We start from the raw sequence: 17,290 nt of genomic DNA, 5'->3' as shown, positions 1-17,290 counted from the left end.
TAATTTTTTCTGAAAAACTTGTTATCTCCTGTGTTCTTCATCTCATAAACGATTTCTTGTGAATTTTCATTACAGAAACAAAATTATATTTTTTAATATAACCCGAAAGAGAGGTGTTTCTTTGAAAAATAACTAAAATAATTACCACCAAAAAATCCAAGTCTCCTATCTTCTTCATCTGATTAATAAATTCTTCTGAATTTTCATGATTATATATTTCCCAATATTACGTGAAAGACAGCAGTTTTCGGGACATAAATAGCGTAATACCGCCAAAAAACTTGCCATCTCCTATGTTCTTCATCTGATTAACGATTCCTTGTGAACTTTCTTGGAAAAAAGAAAACTATGTTTCCACTATGGGAAAAGAATCCGAGTCTCCTTTATGCTAGTAATTAACGCTTTCTTCTGAATTTTCTTGGTAAAAATAAAACAGGAAATCGTACACTTTCAATAACTGGAAAATAATATTTTTCCAAGATACAAATAAATATTATATTTACCGATAGAAACTTAAAGTCTCCTTCTTGATGTGGTCAACGATTTGTTGTGAATTTTTTTGGTAAAAAACTAAAAAATAAATATAACCGGAAAGAGAGAGAAAACAAAAGAAAGCATTTTTTGGGATGTCATAACATATCTATCACCAAAAAATCCCATCCTCCTTCCCTCTTCATCACATTCTTCATGAATCAAGGATGAGATGGAGGCCGAGGTTGAGGTCGGAGGAGATGGAGACGAGGAGAGGGCGGACGGGGTGCCACGAAGCACGGAAGACGCGCTTCTGGTGGGCCTGAACAGATTGGGCCGGCCCGTGGGAGCCAGCCCGGATGTCGAAGATGTGGAACCGAGGATCTGCTGAGCCAGAGCTTAGGTAGAGCCCGTCTGGGGACCAATCCTGGCTCACAAGTGCCGACTGAGACTCACTACTCTCTTGCTTCCATCCCAACCACTGGACCTCTCTATCCCCTCGTCCCCTCACATCAAAAAGCCGAATCTGCTTCTCCGCCAACCTGCTTCTCCGCATCAACACCAACAAACATGATGATGACAAGTTAAAGAGGACCGACAACCCAAAACCTTAAACCCTAAACCTTTTAAATACAAGAGACGAATTAGAAGGCCAATGATACTGAAACCTGAAACCCTAAACAACGCACGATGCTAACAAGACGACTGCATACCCTAAGCAAAGCATGCTGCTAAGTAGAAGACTGCATACCCGAAACAATGCATGATGCTAACTTTAAAAATAAGACACTAAAAAGAAGACTGAAAATCCTGGATCCTACACCCTTATAACCATAAAAGAGAGCAAGAAAACTGACCCTGTTTGCACCATGAAAAGGTTGAAGTCAGAAGGGTTAGGCAGCACGCTCAGGCACTTGGAGTCAATCTGGTGCGTAAACTCTCTCCTGTTCACGGCCGCGTCAAAGGAGCAGATTCTCTTGTCCAGGCCCACCGAGAGGACCACCTTCTTCTGTGCCAGCCCCGCGACTCCCATTACAGCAGCGGAGTGCAAGTTCTTGTGCAGCTCCTTGGGCTTCCATTCGCTAGTGGCACATCCCTGCTGCTTCCAAAGAACCACGGCATGGTCGCTTCCTCCTGTTGCAAAGGAGATGTCCACTGCACCAGGGAGGAAGCTTATGTTGTTTATGATCCCCTTGGAGTGAGGTCTTCCCTCCAAGAATTTCACCTTTCTCTGCCAAAATGCAATCAACACGAAAAGATTCACAATCTGTACACCAACCAATCTCCAACTTTTGAATCTAGAATGGAATTCTATTGAGACCAAGGATCAACAAAGAAGTCAGCAACCAGTATTCTGATTATTCTGTTCTCTCGTCAGAGGTGAAAACAACACAAGTTAATTTGGAGGCTATCTAATTCATGGCCGACAGCTTAATCATATCTGTATAACTTCCACAGACTCTCCTCCCTGAGCTTACAGACCCAAGGATTAAAAAATAAAAATCACAACTTTGGACCACACAACACATGGAAAGCAAAACTAGCATCAAGAGACATGATCCTTACATTTGATGACGCAACATTCCAAACGGATATCTGAGCATCGGCCCCATCAGCCGAGTAGGCAGCAAAAAGACAGTCTCCATCAGGATGCCAAGCGATGTCTTCTGGCCATCTCCTCTGCCCAGGCGATAGGCAGTCTGTGCTACAAACCAGAGAGGCGCCAGACCTGAAATCAAGAGCAAACAAATTCATTTGTGGCTTCATAACCTGGACAAGAAGTGGTACATTCCAACTAATACAAAAGAGTAACAGATGATCTTATGTTCTGAAAAACTGGGCGTTTCAAAATCATAGGACCCGGAATAGTTTTATAAAATAAAAAGCTATCTAAAATTCTTAGATCTGTACTGCAACCATGATCATTATATCATCTATAGTCACACACTAAAGGCATTCATACCCCACAATGCTGAAGGTAGTGAGGATACGTTAGATGATACGTTTGTAAACAGGACATAAAGAGGTCCCAAGAAGATCTGAGGAAGAATCCTCCCAAAATTTTAAGAACACGTGATAGAAGGATTGGAGGAAGGTGACAAAGTTGCCATCGTAATTGTCATCATCATCCACACAGATCGTCACTGTCATCGTCATTCTTGTCATGGATAAATGATGACGACAATAACTACTCATTATCCTCCTCCGGCCTACCGAGAATTGAGACACAGTTGCATTTAGAGCAATAAAAACTTAGACGGAGCCATAGTTCAAAAAAAAAAAAAAAAACTTAGACGGACCCGATTTGTATGAGCCAGTATATAACTGACTGAGATGGTGACGATTGAACAACTTCTGTGCTTTAGGGTTCTGTCTAACCCTAATCAGAAAGGTCGCAGCGGTGTCAGGAGGAAGACAAGGCAGATAGTAAAAACAACAATAAAAAAACATAAAACGATAAAGATAACTCATTGTGAGAAATTTGCATGGCTTTGAACTACCGATTCAGCTCCTCGTTGACAAAAAAATCAGTGACAACTATTGCCCATGATCCAGTTGGGCATGATACAACGCTAAGCATCAAGGGGAGGCAGCAATTAATATTAGAAAAATTGGACAGTGTCCCAGCATTTTTACAAGGGAAACTCAAGACATTACGATTTCACAATCTACCACACAAGTTGAGGTTACAGAATCTTTATTACTCATCTTAATAGTCAAATGTGATTTACGAACTTTCAGACCTCATAACAACATTCACACTCTTTGTGTATATTTGATAAACGCCCTTTGCGCACTTATATGTCAAGGAAGAGAAAGGCAAACAGCCTTTCACGTGTGAAGTAATCCGCACGTGCAAGAATTTGAATAAGGCGGGTATCCGAATGGCAGGAAAGGGATATAAAAAGAGTAGAGGCCAGCAAGAAGGGGGCATCGACGATATTGCGGAAACACTCGGTCGCTTCAGGAGATTCTCCCGTGCCAGGACCGCCGATCAGGCCGTCCAGTCCTCGGCATTGAACATACTTCTCTGAGATAATATCTTCCATCTCTCATCTCATCTTGTATTCTCTTCTCGCACTGGATTGTCTATGATCGTTCTTGATAAACCCTCGGCCCGGCGAGTTTTCCTGTTGAATCTACGGATATTGTCGTTTCACTGATCTCAAGTGTGGATTACTCAGTGGATTATGTTCCATGATTGAAGCATTGACAAGGTTCCAACAATATTATCATCAGTCTATTGCATCAGATTGATTATAAGCCCAATAAGGCTATATTTCTATCGTGTGGGATTCGAAGCTAAGAGAGAAGAGGTTTTTTTAACTTCACCATAGAGGACTACCTGCCGTGAACTGATTAATCCCGCTAAAGAATGATGAAATTCTACAAGGTGATACTAACCATGGCATCTTGGAACTGATAAGATCCTGAATGTATGCTTGTGTGGGGGAAGGGAATAGACGAGGGGGAGAAGAGATTCGCAGGGTAGAGAGGAGAAATGGGAAGGATCTAAGGAAGGGTAGAACGGATGAGGCAGGGATTGACTGGGGATGAGCCGCCTGAAGACGCTGTGAGGTAGAGACGATCACGAGGATGGGGATCGTAGAGGGAGAAGGAGCTTGGACATAAGAAGAGAGGAGAGGAGGGAAACAAGTTAGCCACAAAAGATCACTTCCAGTCCGCTCTCCTAAAAGGAGAGCTGTGCTATTTAAAGGAAACATGGGAGGGGAAGGGCCTTGGTGCTTTAACGGTAAAAAGATGAGGCTGCCCCCAACAAGGGCCAGGGATCCAATCAAGAACAACATTCAGATTGACTTTGAAAAACATGGCCAATATCTTGTCCATTGATAGACACTAGTCAAGGACGTCATGCTCCACACACACAGTAAAGTAACTGTTAATCATTCCTTTTTAGTACTCAATTCTTTGAAATCCATCTCTACCTCAAAGACTCCAATATCTAATTTTTATCACTGGAAATCAGTAGATATGCAACCCTCATCCGCATCAGACGGCATTGAAAATTCTTAAATAATCTATCGGTGAGAATCTCTAAGAAAGGAATCATGATACGAAGCATACCCAGTACGCTGTAGTTTCCACAAGTTTACAACGCCATCCAATGCACTGCACAATCCAAAATACACAAAAGGTAAATACAATGGATCAACAAATGCAATGTGACATAAAACAAGCGTGTCTCAAAATACTGTTCTGCGCGATTCAAAAATATAAAACGGCCACTATGATGGAGAGCTATTCAACAGAATTCAACTCTAGTCAGGGATAGTTTGCCTGATTAAAAACTGGGAAAACACGTATCATTCTTCAAAATATGCTCTCAACGCTTCATATTTATACAGCATGAGGATTTTACAATAAATGTTTTAAAGATAGAATATAGCTTAAGAGAATCCAAAACAATCAAAGAAATTATTACTGAGAGTGGAACGCGCTCAAAGCTGAAAACAATTTTAAATGCAGGCTTTGCGGCCCAGCCAGATTAATGGCAGATATATCGTGGTAAATCCATTGCTCGACATTGCGGCCTATAATTTTCAGGGAAAACAGGTCCAGATATTTAAAATCTTTAGTCCAGGAAGACCCTGAAGAAGGTGGCAATCAATTGTTTCTCATATATGGAGCTAATTCTTCTCTAAATAACCGCTGGCAAGGAAACCCAAAGGAAAGAGTTGAATATTAAACAAACTGGTAAACAAGAAGAGGCTTTGGCTGGGTTGTACAACTTGTGGCCAATAACAGGTGACCAAGAATAGGTAAGGATACACAGATGGAAGATCATGTCATGTGTACATAATACAAGAAATCGTACGTCGTGGCAAAGAGTTGATCATCACGCTTGTTGATCTCGAGACACCTCAGCTTCCTCTTATGCTGACTAGAAAGCAGCATTCCCGACTGTATACGGATCGGCGTCGCCGCGGAAGAACCGCGCACTGTAGAAATCAAGTCTCTATGCTCCTGTTCTGCGCATTCTTAACACCGATACAACCAAAAAACAATGTAAAAAAAAAAGATGCAAATTTGAGTCATCTACGAACGCGCCGAATGAAGATGATCGTACCCATGAACCAGAATGACAAGATTTCACTAGCCCAGAACGAAAAAAGCTCACCTCGCATCCGCTTCGGAATTTTAAGTTCACCGCTCCGCTCGGGGCTCGGCGTGTGAGAAGCCAGGCGCTTAGCCCGGGAAGAAGAGGCATCAGATTGAGAAGGAAGCGGCCGAGGTGTGACCCTGGTCGGCGCATCAAAGGACAAAGAAGGTTTCGCAGAGGAAGAGGGGCCCGCTCGAACCAGCATCCGGCCCTCCCCAGACGTCGGCGCCGCCGCCATTGGCCTCACCGCGGGAATGATGAGCGGCGGTCTAGATTGGGTCGGCGGCTCCGCGCGAGGGGCTTGCAACCGCTGGGACGGTCTCATATCAGAGAACCGCAGGCGAGACAGCTTCGACTGCGCATCCTTGAGCTTCAACGCCGCCGTCTCGAGCTGGAAGAAGAATCGATAAAATCCGACGCGAAGTCGAGAGTTGAAGATCGATCAATCCGCCATTGAAGAGATTCGAGGGAGGAAGCGACTACCTGGGATTCGAAATCCCGGATCTGAAGGTGGAGGCGCGCCACCGTAGCAGAGTAGTGATCGACGAGCGCGACCAGCTTCTTCTCCTCGTCGTCGTCCCTCACGGCGGCGCTCGCCGGGGGCGACGGCGGAGCGCGGCCGCGGTACATGGAGCTCCGCCGCCAACGAATGGCGGGAAAAAACAGTATCTCAAATTAGTTAAGAGATAGGTTAAGAGATGGCCGCAGGGCGTGGGGCCCACGTGGTTGTTAATTCAAGTAATTAACAGTGGGTTGGTCTTTAGGTTAAGCGATAGGCGAAGGGTGTGGGGCCCACTCGATGTTACAGGGCGAGATTTTGGACTCGTCGGGAACCGCGCCATCTGACCGTGCTCTTTAACAGCAGTTTGACCCAAATTTCTCTTCTTAGCTCGCTCTTCTTCTCCGATTTCCTCTCCTTCTTCGATTTCCTCTTCCGTCTTCTTCTTCGATTTCCTCTTCCTTCTTCTTCTTCGATCTCCTCTTTTTCTTCGACTTCTTCGACTTGTTCTTCTTCTTCTTCTCTGTATTTGGGAGATGATGGATGAGGAGGAGGGGATGAGGTGCACGAGGCATGGGAGGGGCGACCCAGAGGGAGGGATCTGCGCGCTGTGCCTGCAGGAGAAGCTGAGCCGCCTGCTCTCCGCCGGCGGCGCCGCCAGGCCCTGCGCGCCGCAATCCCCGCCCTCCCCCACGCCCGGCGCCGAGCCTCGCCCAGACTCCCCCGGCGGCGCCACCCGACCCCGGACCGCCGCCGCGACGGTGAGATTTCTTCCCTTCCTTCTCTCCCGCCTCGCCGTTTCGAAGACGAAGACGAGCGCGAAGAAGACGGCGAGCTCGGCGTCTGGCGGCGAGCAGGCGGCGAAGAGGAAGGGGCGCTGGCCCTGGCTCCGCGCGCCGTCCTCGGCCGTGTCCGACAACCGGGAGAGGGCGTCGGGAAAGGGTGGCTGGGGCCTGGAGAGCCAGGGCTCGGGCCGGCGCCTCGCGAGGTCTCGGTCGGCGGGGTGCGGCGTGGGGGGCGCTGGCTCGGGCGAGGGCGGGCTCCAGCGGGTGGAGTCCCAGCGGGAGTACCGGGCCGGGGCGGCGGTCCGAACCCGGGCGCGGGGGGGCTGGGGGCTCCTGGCGCTGGCCACTCCCGTGCGGGCCTTCCGGGCCGCGGGGAGGCACCGCGGCTCGGGCCCGGTCGACGAGGACGGTACGGAAGGATGATGATGATTATGTGGGGTTTTCTTTTGGTTGGAAGAGGGCTTGTCTTCCCTTTTGGGAATACTAAGCTGCTTCCTCGGCAGCGATGTCAGCAACCGGAGAGATGTGGACTTGTCTTGTGGAGAGAGAGAGAGAGAGAGAGACCGACAGAGGGACAGACCAGAGTGTAGACACAGAAGAGTTGCACGTTTTTGCTCCCCCCGGAACGGCATTATTGACTGTCTCTCTCTTACTCGACCTTGGTTTTGTGGCTTGCGTCAGAGTCTTCTCTCTCTCTCACTTTCGCTCTCTCTCACTCTCCTTTCTATCACTCTCGCCTTTCTCTCGCTCCATCTTTCTTACTCTCACTCTCTCTCCTTCTCTCACTCTCTCTCTTTCTTGCTCTCTCTCTCTCTTTCTTGCTCTCTCTCTCTTCCTTTCTCTTTCTCTCACTCCCCCTTTCTTTCTCTCACTCCCTCCCTCTCTCTCTATATCCGTCTCTTTCTATCTCACTCCCTCCCTCTATCTCCCTCTGTTTCTATCTCACTCCCTCCCTCTCTCTATCTCCCTCTGTTTCTATCTCTCTATTAGGCATCGGGGATCGGATCGGATCGGATCGTCCTAATCTTGATCAACAGATTTGAACGAACAACTGCTGATTCGAACAATCTGATCGAATCTTTCGCTCGGACAGACCCTTTTTTCGTGTTAGATCAAAAGTTTTGAACGAACAATTTGGTTCGTTCGTGTTTGATTGCCATTTGTTCTACCTTGTTTGAACAAGTTCGAACAATTTCGAACAAATGGCCAGCTGCGCCAGCGACTCTCCTCTCTGGCGGTCGCTGGTGGCCGCTGGCGCCGCTGGGGGTCATTGGCCGGCCGCCGCTGGCAGTCGCTGACGTCCGCTGGCCGAGGCTGGGGGCCGCTGACCGGCGCTGGGAGTCCGCTAGCCGGCACTGGCGACTGCTGGCCGGCGCTGGCGGCCTCTGGCCTACGTTGGCGGGCGCTGGCGGCCTCTGGCCTACGTTGGCGGGCGCTGGGCGGCGATTGGGCGTCGCTGGCCACCGCTGGCGCCGCCGGATTCGAACATTCGATTCGATCCGATTTGAACAACGTGTTCGAATCAGATCTTATTCAAACATTCAATCCGAACAGCCATCTTGTTCGAACAATTCGATCTGAATAGACGTGCTGATCGTGTTTGGATCGGATCTGAAGTGGACAGATCGGTGTTCGGATTTATTCGTTCGAATGCCCGATTCGATCAAACATTCGAACAATCTGTCCAAATCCCTACTCTCTATTTCTCTCTCTCTCATAGTCACACACACGCAAACTCGCACAAATCACCCAAGAGGAGTGACGGCCACGAGGGGCCTCATGGAAAAACCCAACTTGCCATTAATAGACCTGCGGCTCTTAAGTGAATCTCGGAATGGTCTATCGAAGTCTTTGAAAGTTTGAATGAGAAACCTATCTAAGGAGGATCATAAGTCCATGAAATGACAGCATTAAGAACATAGGAAGAGAGACAAGAACTCCTTTCCGATTCATCGGCCAAGTCTTTCCCCTCCAACTTTTGCTTTCTTCCAGAACACTTTTTTTCGTCTATTTAAGGGTCTCTTTGGACCAAACAACACATGTTGAAGACTATCCTAAATTTTATTACAACTTGTGTCCGGCTTAGTATTTAGATGTCCGATACCCAACATCGGACATCCGAAATCCGGAAAAAATCAGGATGGTTTCTGATACCGAATATTGGATATCGAACAGATATTGACATTCGTATATAAAACGGATATCTACTTTATGTAAAATGGATATTGTGACGGATATTGATTAGTTAAGGACGAGGCGGATATCGGATACAGGATATCAGATTCAGTGTCCGGATATCGAAAACTGATAACCGGATATGTTGTGGTTGGAATCTTGTAATCCCTTATGGAAGAAAATCAGAAATATGAGGGATCTATATCATACAAGTAGGGTTTGACGGTCCTGGTCGGGTCCGTACTTTTAACAAGTACCTAAACCTTACTTAAGGATAGGTCTGGTTTCAGACCAGTCTAGTCCGGTCCCGGTCCTGTCATGTTGACTAGTCAAAGTCAAAGAACAAAAAGTCAAGATAAAAAAAATGGTATGGACTTCTCATCAAAGGGAAATTTTATTGCAAAGTCACTTATGAAGCCCATCCTGAAAATTGAAAAGAACAACAAAAAAAGAGAAAAGTAAAAGAAGATTGAAAGAAGAATAATTGAACAATAAAAAGAAGAATTAAAGAAGAAGAAAGAAAGAAGAAAAGGAAGAAGGTAAAGACACATAATGAGAAATAAGAAAATCAGGAGAAAGAGGAAGAAGGAAAATACTAGAAAAATGGCAACAAAGCAGAAAAAGTAAAAGAAGACTTGAAGATGAGAAAAAGAAGAATAATGAAATAAGAAGAAAAGAAGATGGGAAGAAAAAGAAAGAAGAAAAAAATATGAAGAAGAAAATAAAAAAAAGAGAAGAAAAAGAGAATAAAAGAAGAACGGATGGTTAGAAGAAGAATAAAATAAAAAGACAAAAAGACAATGGAGAAATGGAGTGTAAGGTGATAGAAGATAGAGAAAGAAGCCGGTAAACCAACAATGAAACAAACTTGACAGAGTTGGAGGGGAGAAAGAAACTAGGATAAACCAAACATTCTCCAGATTGGGAGCAAGAAAGATGGACTCAAAGAGTGGGAGAGAGAGAGAGAATGTGAGAGTGGGACAGAGTGAGTGTGTGTGTGTGAGAGAGAGAAAGACAAGAGCGTGAGAGAGACAACGGGAGAGAGAGAGAAGAGAGCACATGAAAGAGAGAGAGAACAAGAGAGAGAGAAGAGAGCGTGCTAGAAAGAAACAAAGAGAATGGGAGAGAGAGAAGAGAGAGTGTGAGAGAGAGACAAAGAGAATGGGAGAGAGAGAGAGAGAATGAACGGGAGAGAGAGCATGCAAGAGAGAGAGAATGGGATAGAGAGAGAGAGAGAGAGCGTGCAAGAGAGAGAGAGAATGGGAGAGAGAAAAGAGAGAGAGAAGAGAGAGAGAGAGTGCGAGAGAGAAAGCGTGCGAGAGAGAGATAACGGGGGAAGAGAGCGTGCAAGAGAGAACAAGTAAGAGAGAGAGAGCATGAGAGAGCATGAGAGAGAACAAGAAAGAGAGCACGACAGAGAGCATGAGAGAGAGAGCACGAGAGAGAAAGCGAGAGAGAGGGAGGGAGAGAGAAAGTGAGGGAGCTAGAGGGAGAGGGGGCTGGGGGAAGAGGGAAAGCTTATATTATATTTTTATTTATTATTATTATTTAATCCAGTCCCGGTCCAGTTTGACCATTGAACCAGATCCGGCCCGACTAAACGGGTCCCGGTTGGGTCTGGACCTCCCGGTCCCCCATCCAAAAGGTCAAACCCTGCATACGAGGTAAATTATCTCATTGAAATGTTAAAATGTCGTGTTATAAAAATCACAGGATTTCTACTACAATATGAATTAAAATGGTAAAAAACTACATAAATTATATAAAGTATATCATATTTTCTACATTTAAAATTTATAAGATTTCTATACTCACACTTATCATGCTGGAAAATTCGAGATACTAATGTAAACCATTATAATAATTCAAGATACCAATCCCATTTAAGTTGTAGGATTTTATTCCAACAACCAAGATTTGGCCACGTGGCCCCACCATAAATCACTTTCTTTATGTTTTGCACAAAAGTCCCTACTTTAATTCGCCTGCGCAAATGGACACTGCCCAAAAATAATTGGAGATATGCCCCTCTGTTTCTCTCTCCTACATATTTCCCTAAGAAAACCACATAAAAATCTAAATTGATTCGACAAGACCCGTAAATATTTTTATTGGATTTTTATGCCGGCAACGTGCGACCGAGAGCTTTTTTAAGCGCATATTTGCAACCAAAACTTAAAAAGAGTCCCTTCGATTTTAGAAATTACTCTAAAATCCTATTTTTCTTATAATTATATCCTTTTCTATTTAAAAATTCATTTCTTCATCAAATAAATTCCTGACAAAGTCAATAAAATTCTAGAAATGTCTAGTAAATTCAATAATTCATCCCCACATTAATCAACATTGAATTTAATTTTTACACCTGCCATTTCCATTTAAATAGAGTTATTCCAAGTTTAAATAAATTCCATTAAAAGTATAAATTAACAGAAAAATTATAATAAACTCAGAATTCAATTGTAATAACGATTAACATTTAAACATATGATACCAACCCTATTTTACACTCTTAAAATGGATAAAGTTGTGTTAATTACTTGAATTAAACACCGAATTTAGGGTGTTATCAGCTTAGTTGTTAATTTAATCTGAAACTAGATAATAATTATAGTAGTTGTAAATCTTAGGACATTATGTTGAAAATTTTAGGAACATTATTCATTAGGCGCTAGGTGGGTTTATTATTAGGAAAAATAATATGATTCCAAGATTAAATTGCTTATTAGTCAATTGGATTTGAAAATAGATAATAGTTATAGTGGTTATAAATCTTAGTCTAGTATGTTAAAAAAATTAGGAACATTAGATGTTAGGTGGGATTATTAGAAGAAAAAATATTATGATTTTTAGATTAAGTATCTTATATGTCAATTTAATCTGAAACTAATATATTCCATTATAATAATTTGACATGCTAAAATATAAAATTTTAATTCTACATTTCCTATATGGAGAATTACGAAGTGGCATGTATAATTATATTTTTCATCTTTCATTATTAACCTGTAATACTCCATTATAATACGAATTAAACTAGTAGATAACTACATGAGTTATATAAAGTTTATAATATGTTCCCCACACTATGTATATTTCTAAATTTTAAATTTTTGTAAATTTTCTATACTTCTAACCCCAATTATCATGCAGGAAAAATTTGAGATACTAACATATAATGTTTAATTTTACATACCCTACATGGTTTAAGTGATGTTAGAATTTCAGAACTATAAAATGTTAAGAAGATTGACATAGTATTTTTGCAACAAAAAAGCCTCTTTTGTAATCTTTCGGCCACAAAATACGCCCTCCGTTATAGTATATTTTTCTCCATGAGTCCATCAAAGGTTTGTACTTACTTGGTCATCACCTACATAGTCAAAGACAATAAATACAAATTTTGATGGTTATTTAAAATATGCATTACATGGTCAGGGATATTAGGGATGTGTACCTCGACATGATGCAGCGACCCCATCTTCGCCATCCTCACCATCCCAATCCAGCTGGACATCATTTTACCATTGCTTATTGTCTGCACATGGTCAATACTTCACAGTGATGAGCGTTTCAATGCTTATTGGTGATAAACGTGCTCTCTTCTACGTGACAAGTTCATGCCCTACAGAGAACATTTGCTTTGCGTGAGCACTCGTTGCACAAATGGACAATAATTCTCTTGTAGTTGAGTCAAGTAAAGGGAAGCGTTTTGCCCCTGTACTAGCCCACTAAGATAGTGGTGTAAAAACTCCCTCATCAGGCATGACTTGTGCCAGATATTGACATAACTCATCTAAGGCTGACCTCGCTGACGCTGGTTTACGTTGGACTTTTTGCATAGTGCTCTATAGCCAAGAGTCCAACTCTATTCCTTTTGGGTGATCTATTCCAACGGGACTAGCCGTTGCATGTGTTAGCCAGTCACATGGCAAGAGAGATCGTATATAGGCAATTGTTGAATCTTTGATGCTCTCACCAAGCATGGATCCTTTGTGGAATGGGTCCATTAATTTCGTTGTAGTGATTGATACATTTGCCCACAGGACTTCTGCATATTGCACTAACATTACATTGCATCGCCTTGTACGCTTAGGCCATGTTGGAGCGATCTCCTTTATGCAAGCATCGAACACAAGAGAAGAAGGTTCCCTCTTCAATTTGTTGGACTACATCATCCATATGTTGTAGGAGACCTTCGATGATGAACAACACATCACATATGGCGGGCATATCTATCCGGGTGACATGAATAATAGAGATGCAAAACCGCCCAAGAATGCGACAGAGTTCTTTCACCAACTCCCATTCATCCTTCGACATCTTCGTTGACTTCCCTTTTGTGCTAAAACTCTTTGACACTTCATCAATCACATCGTGTTTCTTCACAACAGCAGATAACATAGTATATGTGTTGTTCCAACGGGCCGGACAGTCCAATGTGACCATGTTACTATCTTCACCGCCAGGGTCTTCTTCATACATGTTGGTATACTCCTCTCATCACTGAGTAGAGCTTTGAATGCCAAGCAATAGCGTATGCACCTTCACTACTGCATCTATCAAATATAACAAACAACGCGATCCATCAGTGTCATCGGTCCCTCAAAATATATCTCAATGAAACCTGTCCTAATTGCTATCAAACTAATCAGCGGTTCTCCCCACATTGCTTTCTTCGGGCACTATTGCGTGGGCTGAAGGAGTGGCAAAGCTTTTAATTGCCTCTTGAATGACAAGGTTAAATATGTGTGCGAGACACGGGACATGTTGCTTGACGCTAAACATTGGGTTGATGTTCTTTATCTTCTTCACAATCACTACTAACATCCTCTTATTAGCGAAGGCGTTATCAATAGTCACAACATAAACCTACATAAATATATGTTATGTATAAAATCATTTTTCTAACTTAAAATAGGGGTTTGTTTTCGAATGATGACCTTTGGACGTAGGCAAAATTATTCCAGGATCTGGACATTGATGGATGTCATATTCTCCCCATCGTGCTTGCCGAGCATCTCTCGGATGGCAAGTACTCGCTCCCGGTACACTCACTTCTCGTCCACCCAATGAATGGTGATGTGATAGCATGCATTTTTAGTACCTTATATGATCACATTTACATGTTTATTTGCATTAAATCACTCGTATTTGCAAGTTATCAAGCTTAAAATGATTAAATCTATTTTTAGAATGATTTTCTGAATTTTCTACATTTGTTGGGATTTTTCTAACAATAGATTCTATAAGAATATAATATTTGAGACAAAATATGATTTTTCTGGAATATTTTGACATTAAATTTGGAAAGATATGATTTTTTTGAGTCAAAATATACATTTATGCGTATTTTTTGCATTTTATTTTATTTAAAATGAAATTTTAAGTATTTTTTGTTTTTTTATGGCATAGGGTGACGTGGCGCGCCGATGCGCCGCCACGTCAGCGTCGAGAAAGAGATTTTTTCTTTGTTTTTTGTCCTTTTGCATTTGTACATGTGGCACAGAATGCGAAAAGCCATGGAAGACAAAAAGCCAAGGAATACGAAAAGCCACAGAATATGAAAATCCACGGAATACGAAAAGCCACAGAATACAAAAAGCCACAGAGTACCAAGTGCTTTGACTTCTTAACATGCACGAAACCGATGACATTGCTGAGGAGGATTACTTCAACTTCCAACGACCATAACTTTTGATCTTGCCCTCCTCTCTCTATCCATACCCTCTGATCTATGAATAGAGGCCTGGATCATCATAAAAGTAATCTTGAACTTGCTTCCTACTTTTGTGGGCTGATTGAAAGATAGTGAGTTTTGAGATCCATCAAGAGTGTTCTTGGTGTCTTGGGTATGTGGGAAGAAACATAAGAGAAGAGGGGAGCTTACCTGCACCCGCAAATCTCCATGATCCTGGTGGAACGTAGGGATCTAAGGTAAGTATCTTTGCCTTACGATGTTTCTCTCCCAACATCATCGTTATCATAGTTATAATTTTTTATCAAAGTTTCATTTATCACTTCACTTACGTCCCCATTCTCTCATCTGTCTATCCTTGCCATCGTACGACTCCATATCCAACCACCATCCTCGTTCATACTGTCGTTCATCATCGTGTCAGTCACAATCACTTACTCTTTTATTTAAGTTAAAATAACATATAAATTAAGTACTTCTAAATCGATGTCACGAGCTCATATCCTTGAATCGTGTTTTTGTCGATCCTCTCATTGATCATCACTAGTTTAAGAAAGTTATTCCTTAATCATCATTCCTGTGGAGACGATACGTACTCATCACTAAGTATTTTCAAGTACGGTTAAATATATTTTTATTGAATAATATCAATCACCAACGACAAAATTTAACCCTAAATTTAGATTATCATGATGCCTAGAAGACTAGTACCATTCTCTGCAGTCCATGCATCTTTAGTGATAGATACTCGGTCGACACTATCCCATAGCTTCTTCAACCCTTCTAGTGCTTCATCACCTTTGCACTCGGGGGGTGATAAGCCAAAAATAGGGGTAACTTTTATGCAATTTTAAACCCTTGTCGTTGTCAATTTTAGTTTATGCAATAAAATTTATAAAAACTCGACTTAAGATGTGTAGTGATAAGTACGAGTGTCATCCGAGGGAAGCTAGTAAGGAATGCAATCGATGTTCTTCTTGACTAATTTGAACCTAATTGGGGTTAATTTAATCTTCAACACAGATTAAATCACCCTAATTAGATGAGAAATTTGGAAAGGGGGGTAGAAGAGATGAGAGGAGTAGATGAAATAAGGGGCTCTAAGTTGAATTAATTGATCCAATTGAAAGGATCAAAGATTTCAAATAGAGAGATTAAGAAGAAAATTTAGAAGTGTTTTGGTTGGTTCTTTAGATTTGACAATTCAGTAATAACTACTCTATTGGATAATGAAATGGAAAATTTAATATCCTAGAATGTTAACCCTTTTATAAGTTTTTTTATAGTTTTCTTTTATATGCACTTGGAATAGCTAGGAAATCTCTCAATTTCTCCTCTAAATCCTAGTCAGGGATTTTACATTCTGCTCAAGCCAAGCGATTTAGAAGTTCAGACAGGGATCAAGAAGAAAGATTAAGAAATTCAACTAACAACATCCAAAATACACCAAAAGTTCAAATACAAAGAAGGAAAAATTACCAAATAGGTTGATCCAAGCTGGAGCTCCTCTCTGTCTTGCAGCTGTGGTATAGCACCATCAATAATGAGCTCCCCCTCTCAAAATTTAGCTTTTATACTTAGGTTACATGGTAAAAATCACCATTTTACCCCCATTTAGTAATTAATTTTTATCTATCAATGTAGGCTGTACCTGAATAATCCAAACATACAGATAGAAAGAGCGAATCAAGACGAGCAAATCCAGAAAAAAATCATCTCAATCGCACTTCAGGATCAAAATTTATTAATAAATGAATTTTAAACCAATTTAATCCATTGGATTCAAATTCATTTATTTATTCATTTCTTTTTTTAACATGCCATGACGTGTTGCTCTCTCATTGGCTGGCGCATTTTGAATTCTCCTTTTTGCAGAAAAGTCCTTTTAAAAGCCTGGAATTGCTGCTGGACGCCGCCCAAAAGTAATTGCGTATATGCCCCTTGCGCACTCTCTCTCCTTTCGTTTCTCCTAAAAACATTAAAACAAATATTAAATAATTGCAATAAAACCTTGGAACCGTTTAAATTATATATTTACGCCTGCAACCACGACCGAGAGCTATTTTTGAGGGCATCATTACAATTAAAATTTACGAAAAGCCCCTCAAAGTTTGAAAATAATCTTAATACTCATTTTTTCCTTATAAATATATCATTTTTTCTTCATAAAAATGCATTTTTTCCTCAAATAAATCTCAGAAAAATCCAATAACATCCTAAAAAATCCTATAAAATTCTAGAAAATTCCTTGATTCATCCGCGTACTAATAAATCTTGAAATTAAATATTAAACCTGCCATTTTCATTTAAAAATAATTATTTCAAGCTCAAATAAATCCCTTAAAATTCATAAAATTAACAGAAAATTAGGAAAAAATCAGAAATCACTTGAAAACAGTATTTTCATGTAAAAATATGATAACAAACCCTTTTAATCTCGTTAAATGCATTAAATTGTGCTAAATTAATTGAAATAAAAACCGAAATTAGGGTGTTATCAGGGGGTCTAAGTCCACGTGTGTTACATTGCATAAGCTCTT

General features: G+C 41.7%; 2 protein-coding genes across 3 annotated transcripts; one reads left to right on the top strand and one right to left on the bottom strand.

Moving 5' to 3' along the window:
• Positions 1-600: 600 nt before the first annotated feature.
• LOC144716212 (transducin family protein / WD-40 repeat family protein) lies at positions 601-6,245 on the bottom strand. 2 transcript variants are annotated; one of them, XM_078591306.1, is made up of 7 exons: positions 6,077-6,245; positions 5,612-5,984; positions 5,309-5,471; positions 4,558-4,602; positions 2,038-2,200; positions 1,329-1,702; positions 601-1,013 (listed from the first exon to the last, which is right to left on the bottom strand). In XM_078591306.1, exons 1-7 carry the CDS (start codon positions 6,221-6,223, stop codon positions 686-688), a joined length of 1,593 nt encoding a protein of 530 aa, XP_078447432.1. In that variant the 5' UTR covers positions 6,224-6,245; the 3' UTR covers positions 601-685. The 2 variants fall into 2 exon arrangements, with proteins under 2 accessions (XP_078447432.1, XP_078447433.1); XM_078591307.1 differs by having other exon boundaries at positions 5,309-5,462.
• Positions 6,246-6,464: 219 nt separating this feature from the next.
• LOC144716213 (uncharacterized) lies at positions 6,465-7,516 on the top strand. The gene has a single exon (XM_078591308.1). The coding sequence runs from the start codon at positions 6,629-6,631 to the stop codon at positions 7,298-7,300; it is 672 nt and encodes a 223-aa protein (XP_078447434.1). The 5' UTR covers positions 6,465-6,628; the 3' UTR covers positions 7,301-7,516.
• Positions 7,517-17,290: the final 9,774 nt, after the last annotated feature.

Source organism: Wolffia australiana, chromosome 20, assembly GCF_029677425.1.
Source record: "Wolffia australiana isolate 7733 chromosome 20, ASM2967742v1".
Taxonomy (NCBI): Eukaryota; Viridiplantae; Streptophyta; class Magnoliopsida; order Alismatales; family Araceae; genus Wolffia; species Wolffia australiana.
This window is presented reverse-complemented; position numbering and strand designations above follow the sequence as displayed.

Excerpts from the sequence above, each read along its gene's own strand:
- LOC144716212 (XM_078591306.1), bottom strand. The coding sequence starts at position 6,223 with ATGTACCGCGGCCGCGCTCCGCCGTCGCCCCCGGCGAGCGCCGCCGTG. Across the intron at positions 5,472-5,611 it reads AATTCCGAAGCGGATGCGAG|AATGCGCAGAACAGGAGCAT; the intron begins GTGAGCTTTTTT and ends ATCGGTGTTAAG. Across the intron at positions 1,703-2,037 it reads GGAATGTTGCGTCATCAAAT|AGAAAGGTGAAATTCTTGGA; the intron begins GTAAGGATCATG and ends GCATTTTGGCAG.
- LOC144716213 (XM_078591308.1), top strand. The coding sequence starts at position 6,629 with ATGATGGATGAGGAGGAGGGGATGAGGTGCACGAGGCATGGGAGGGGC.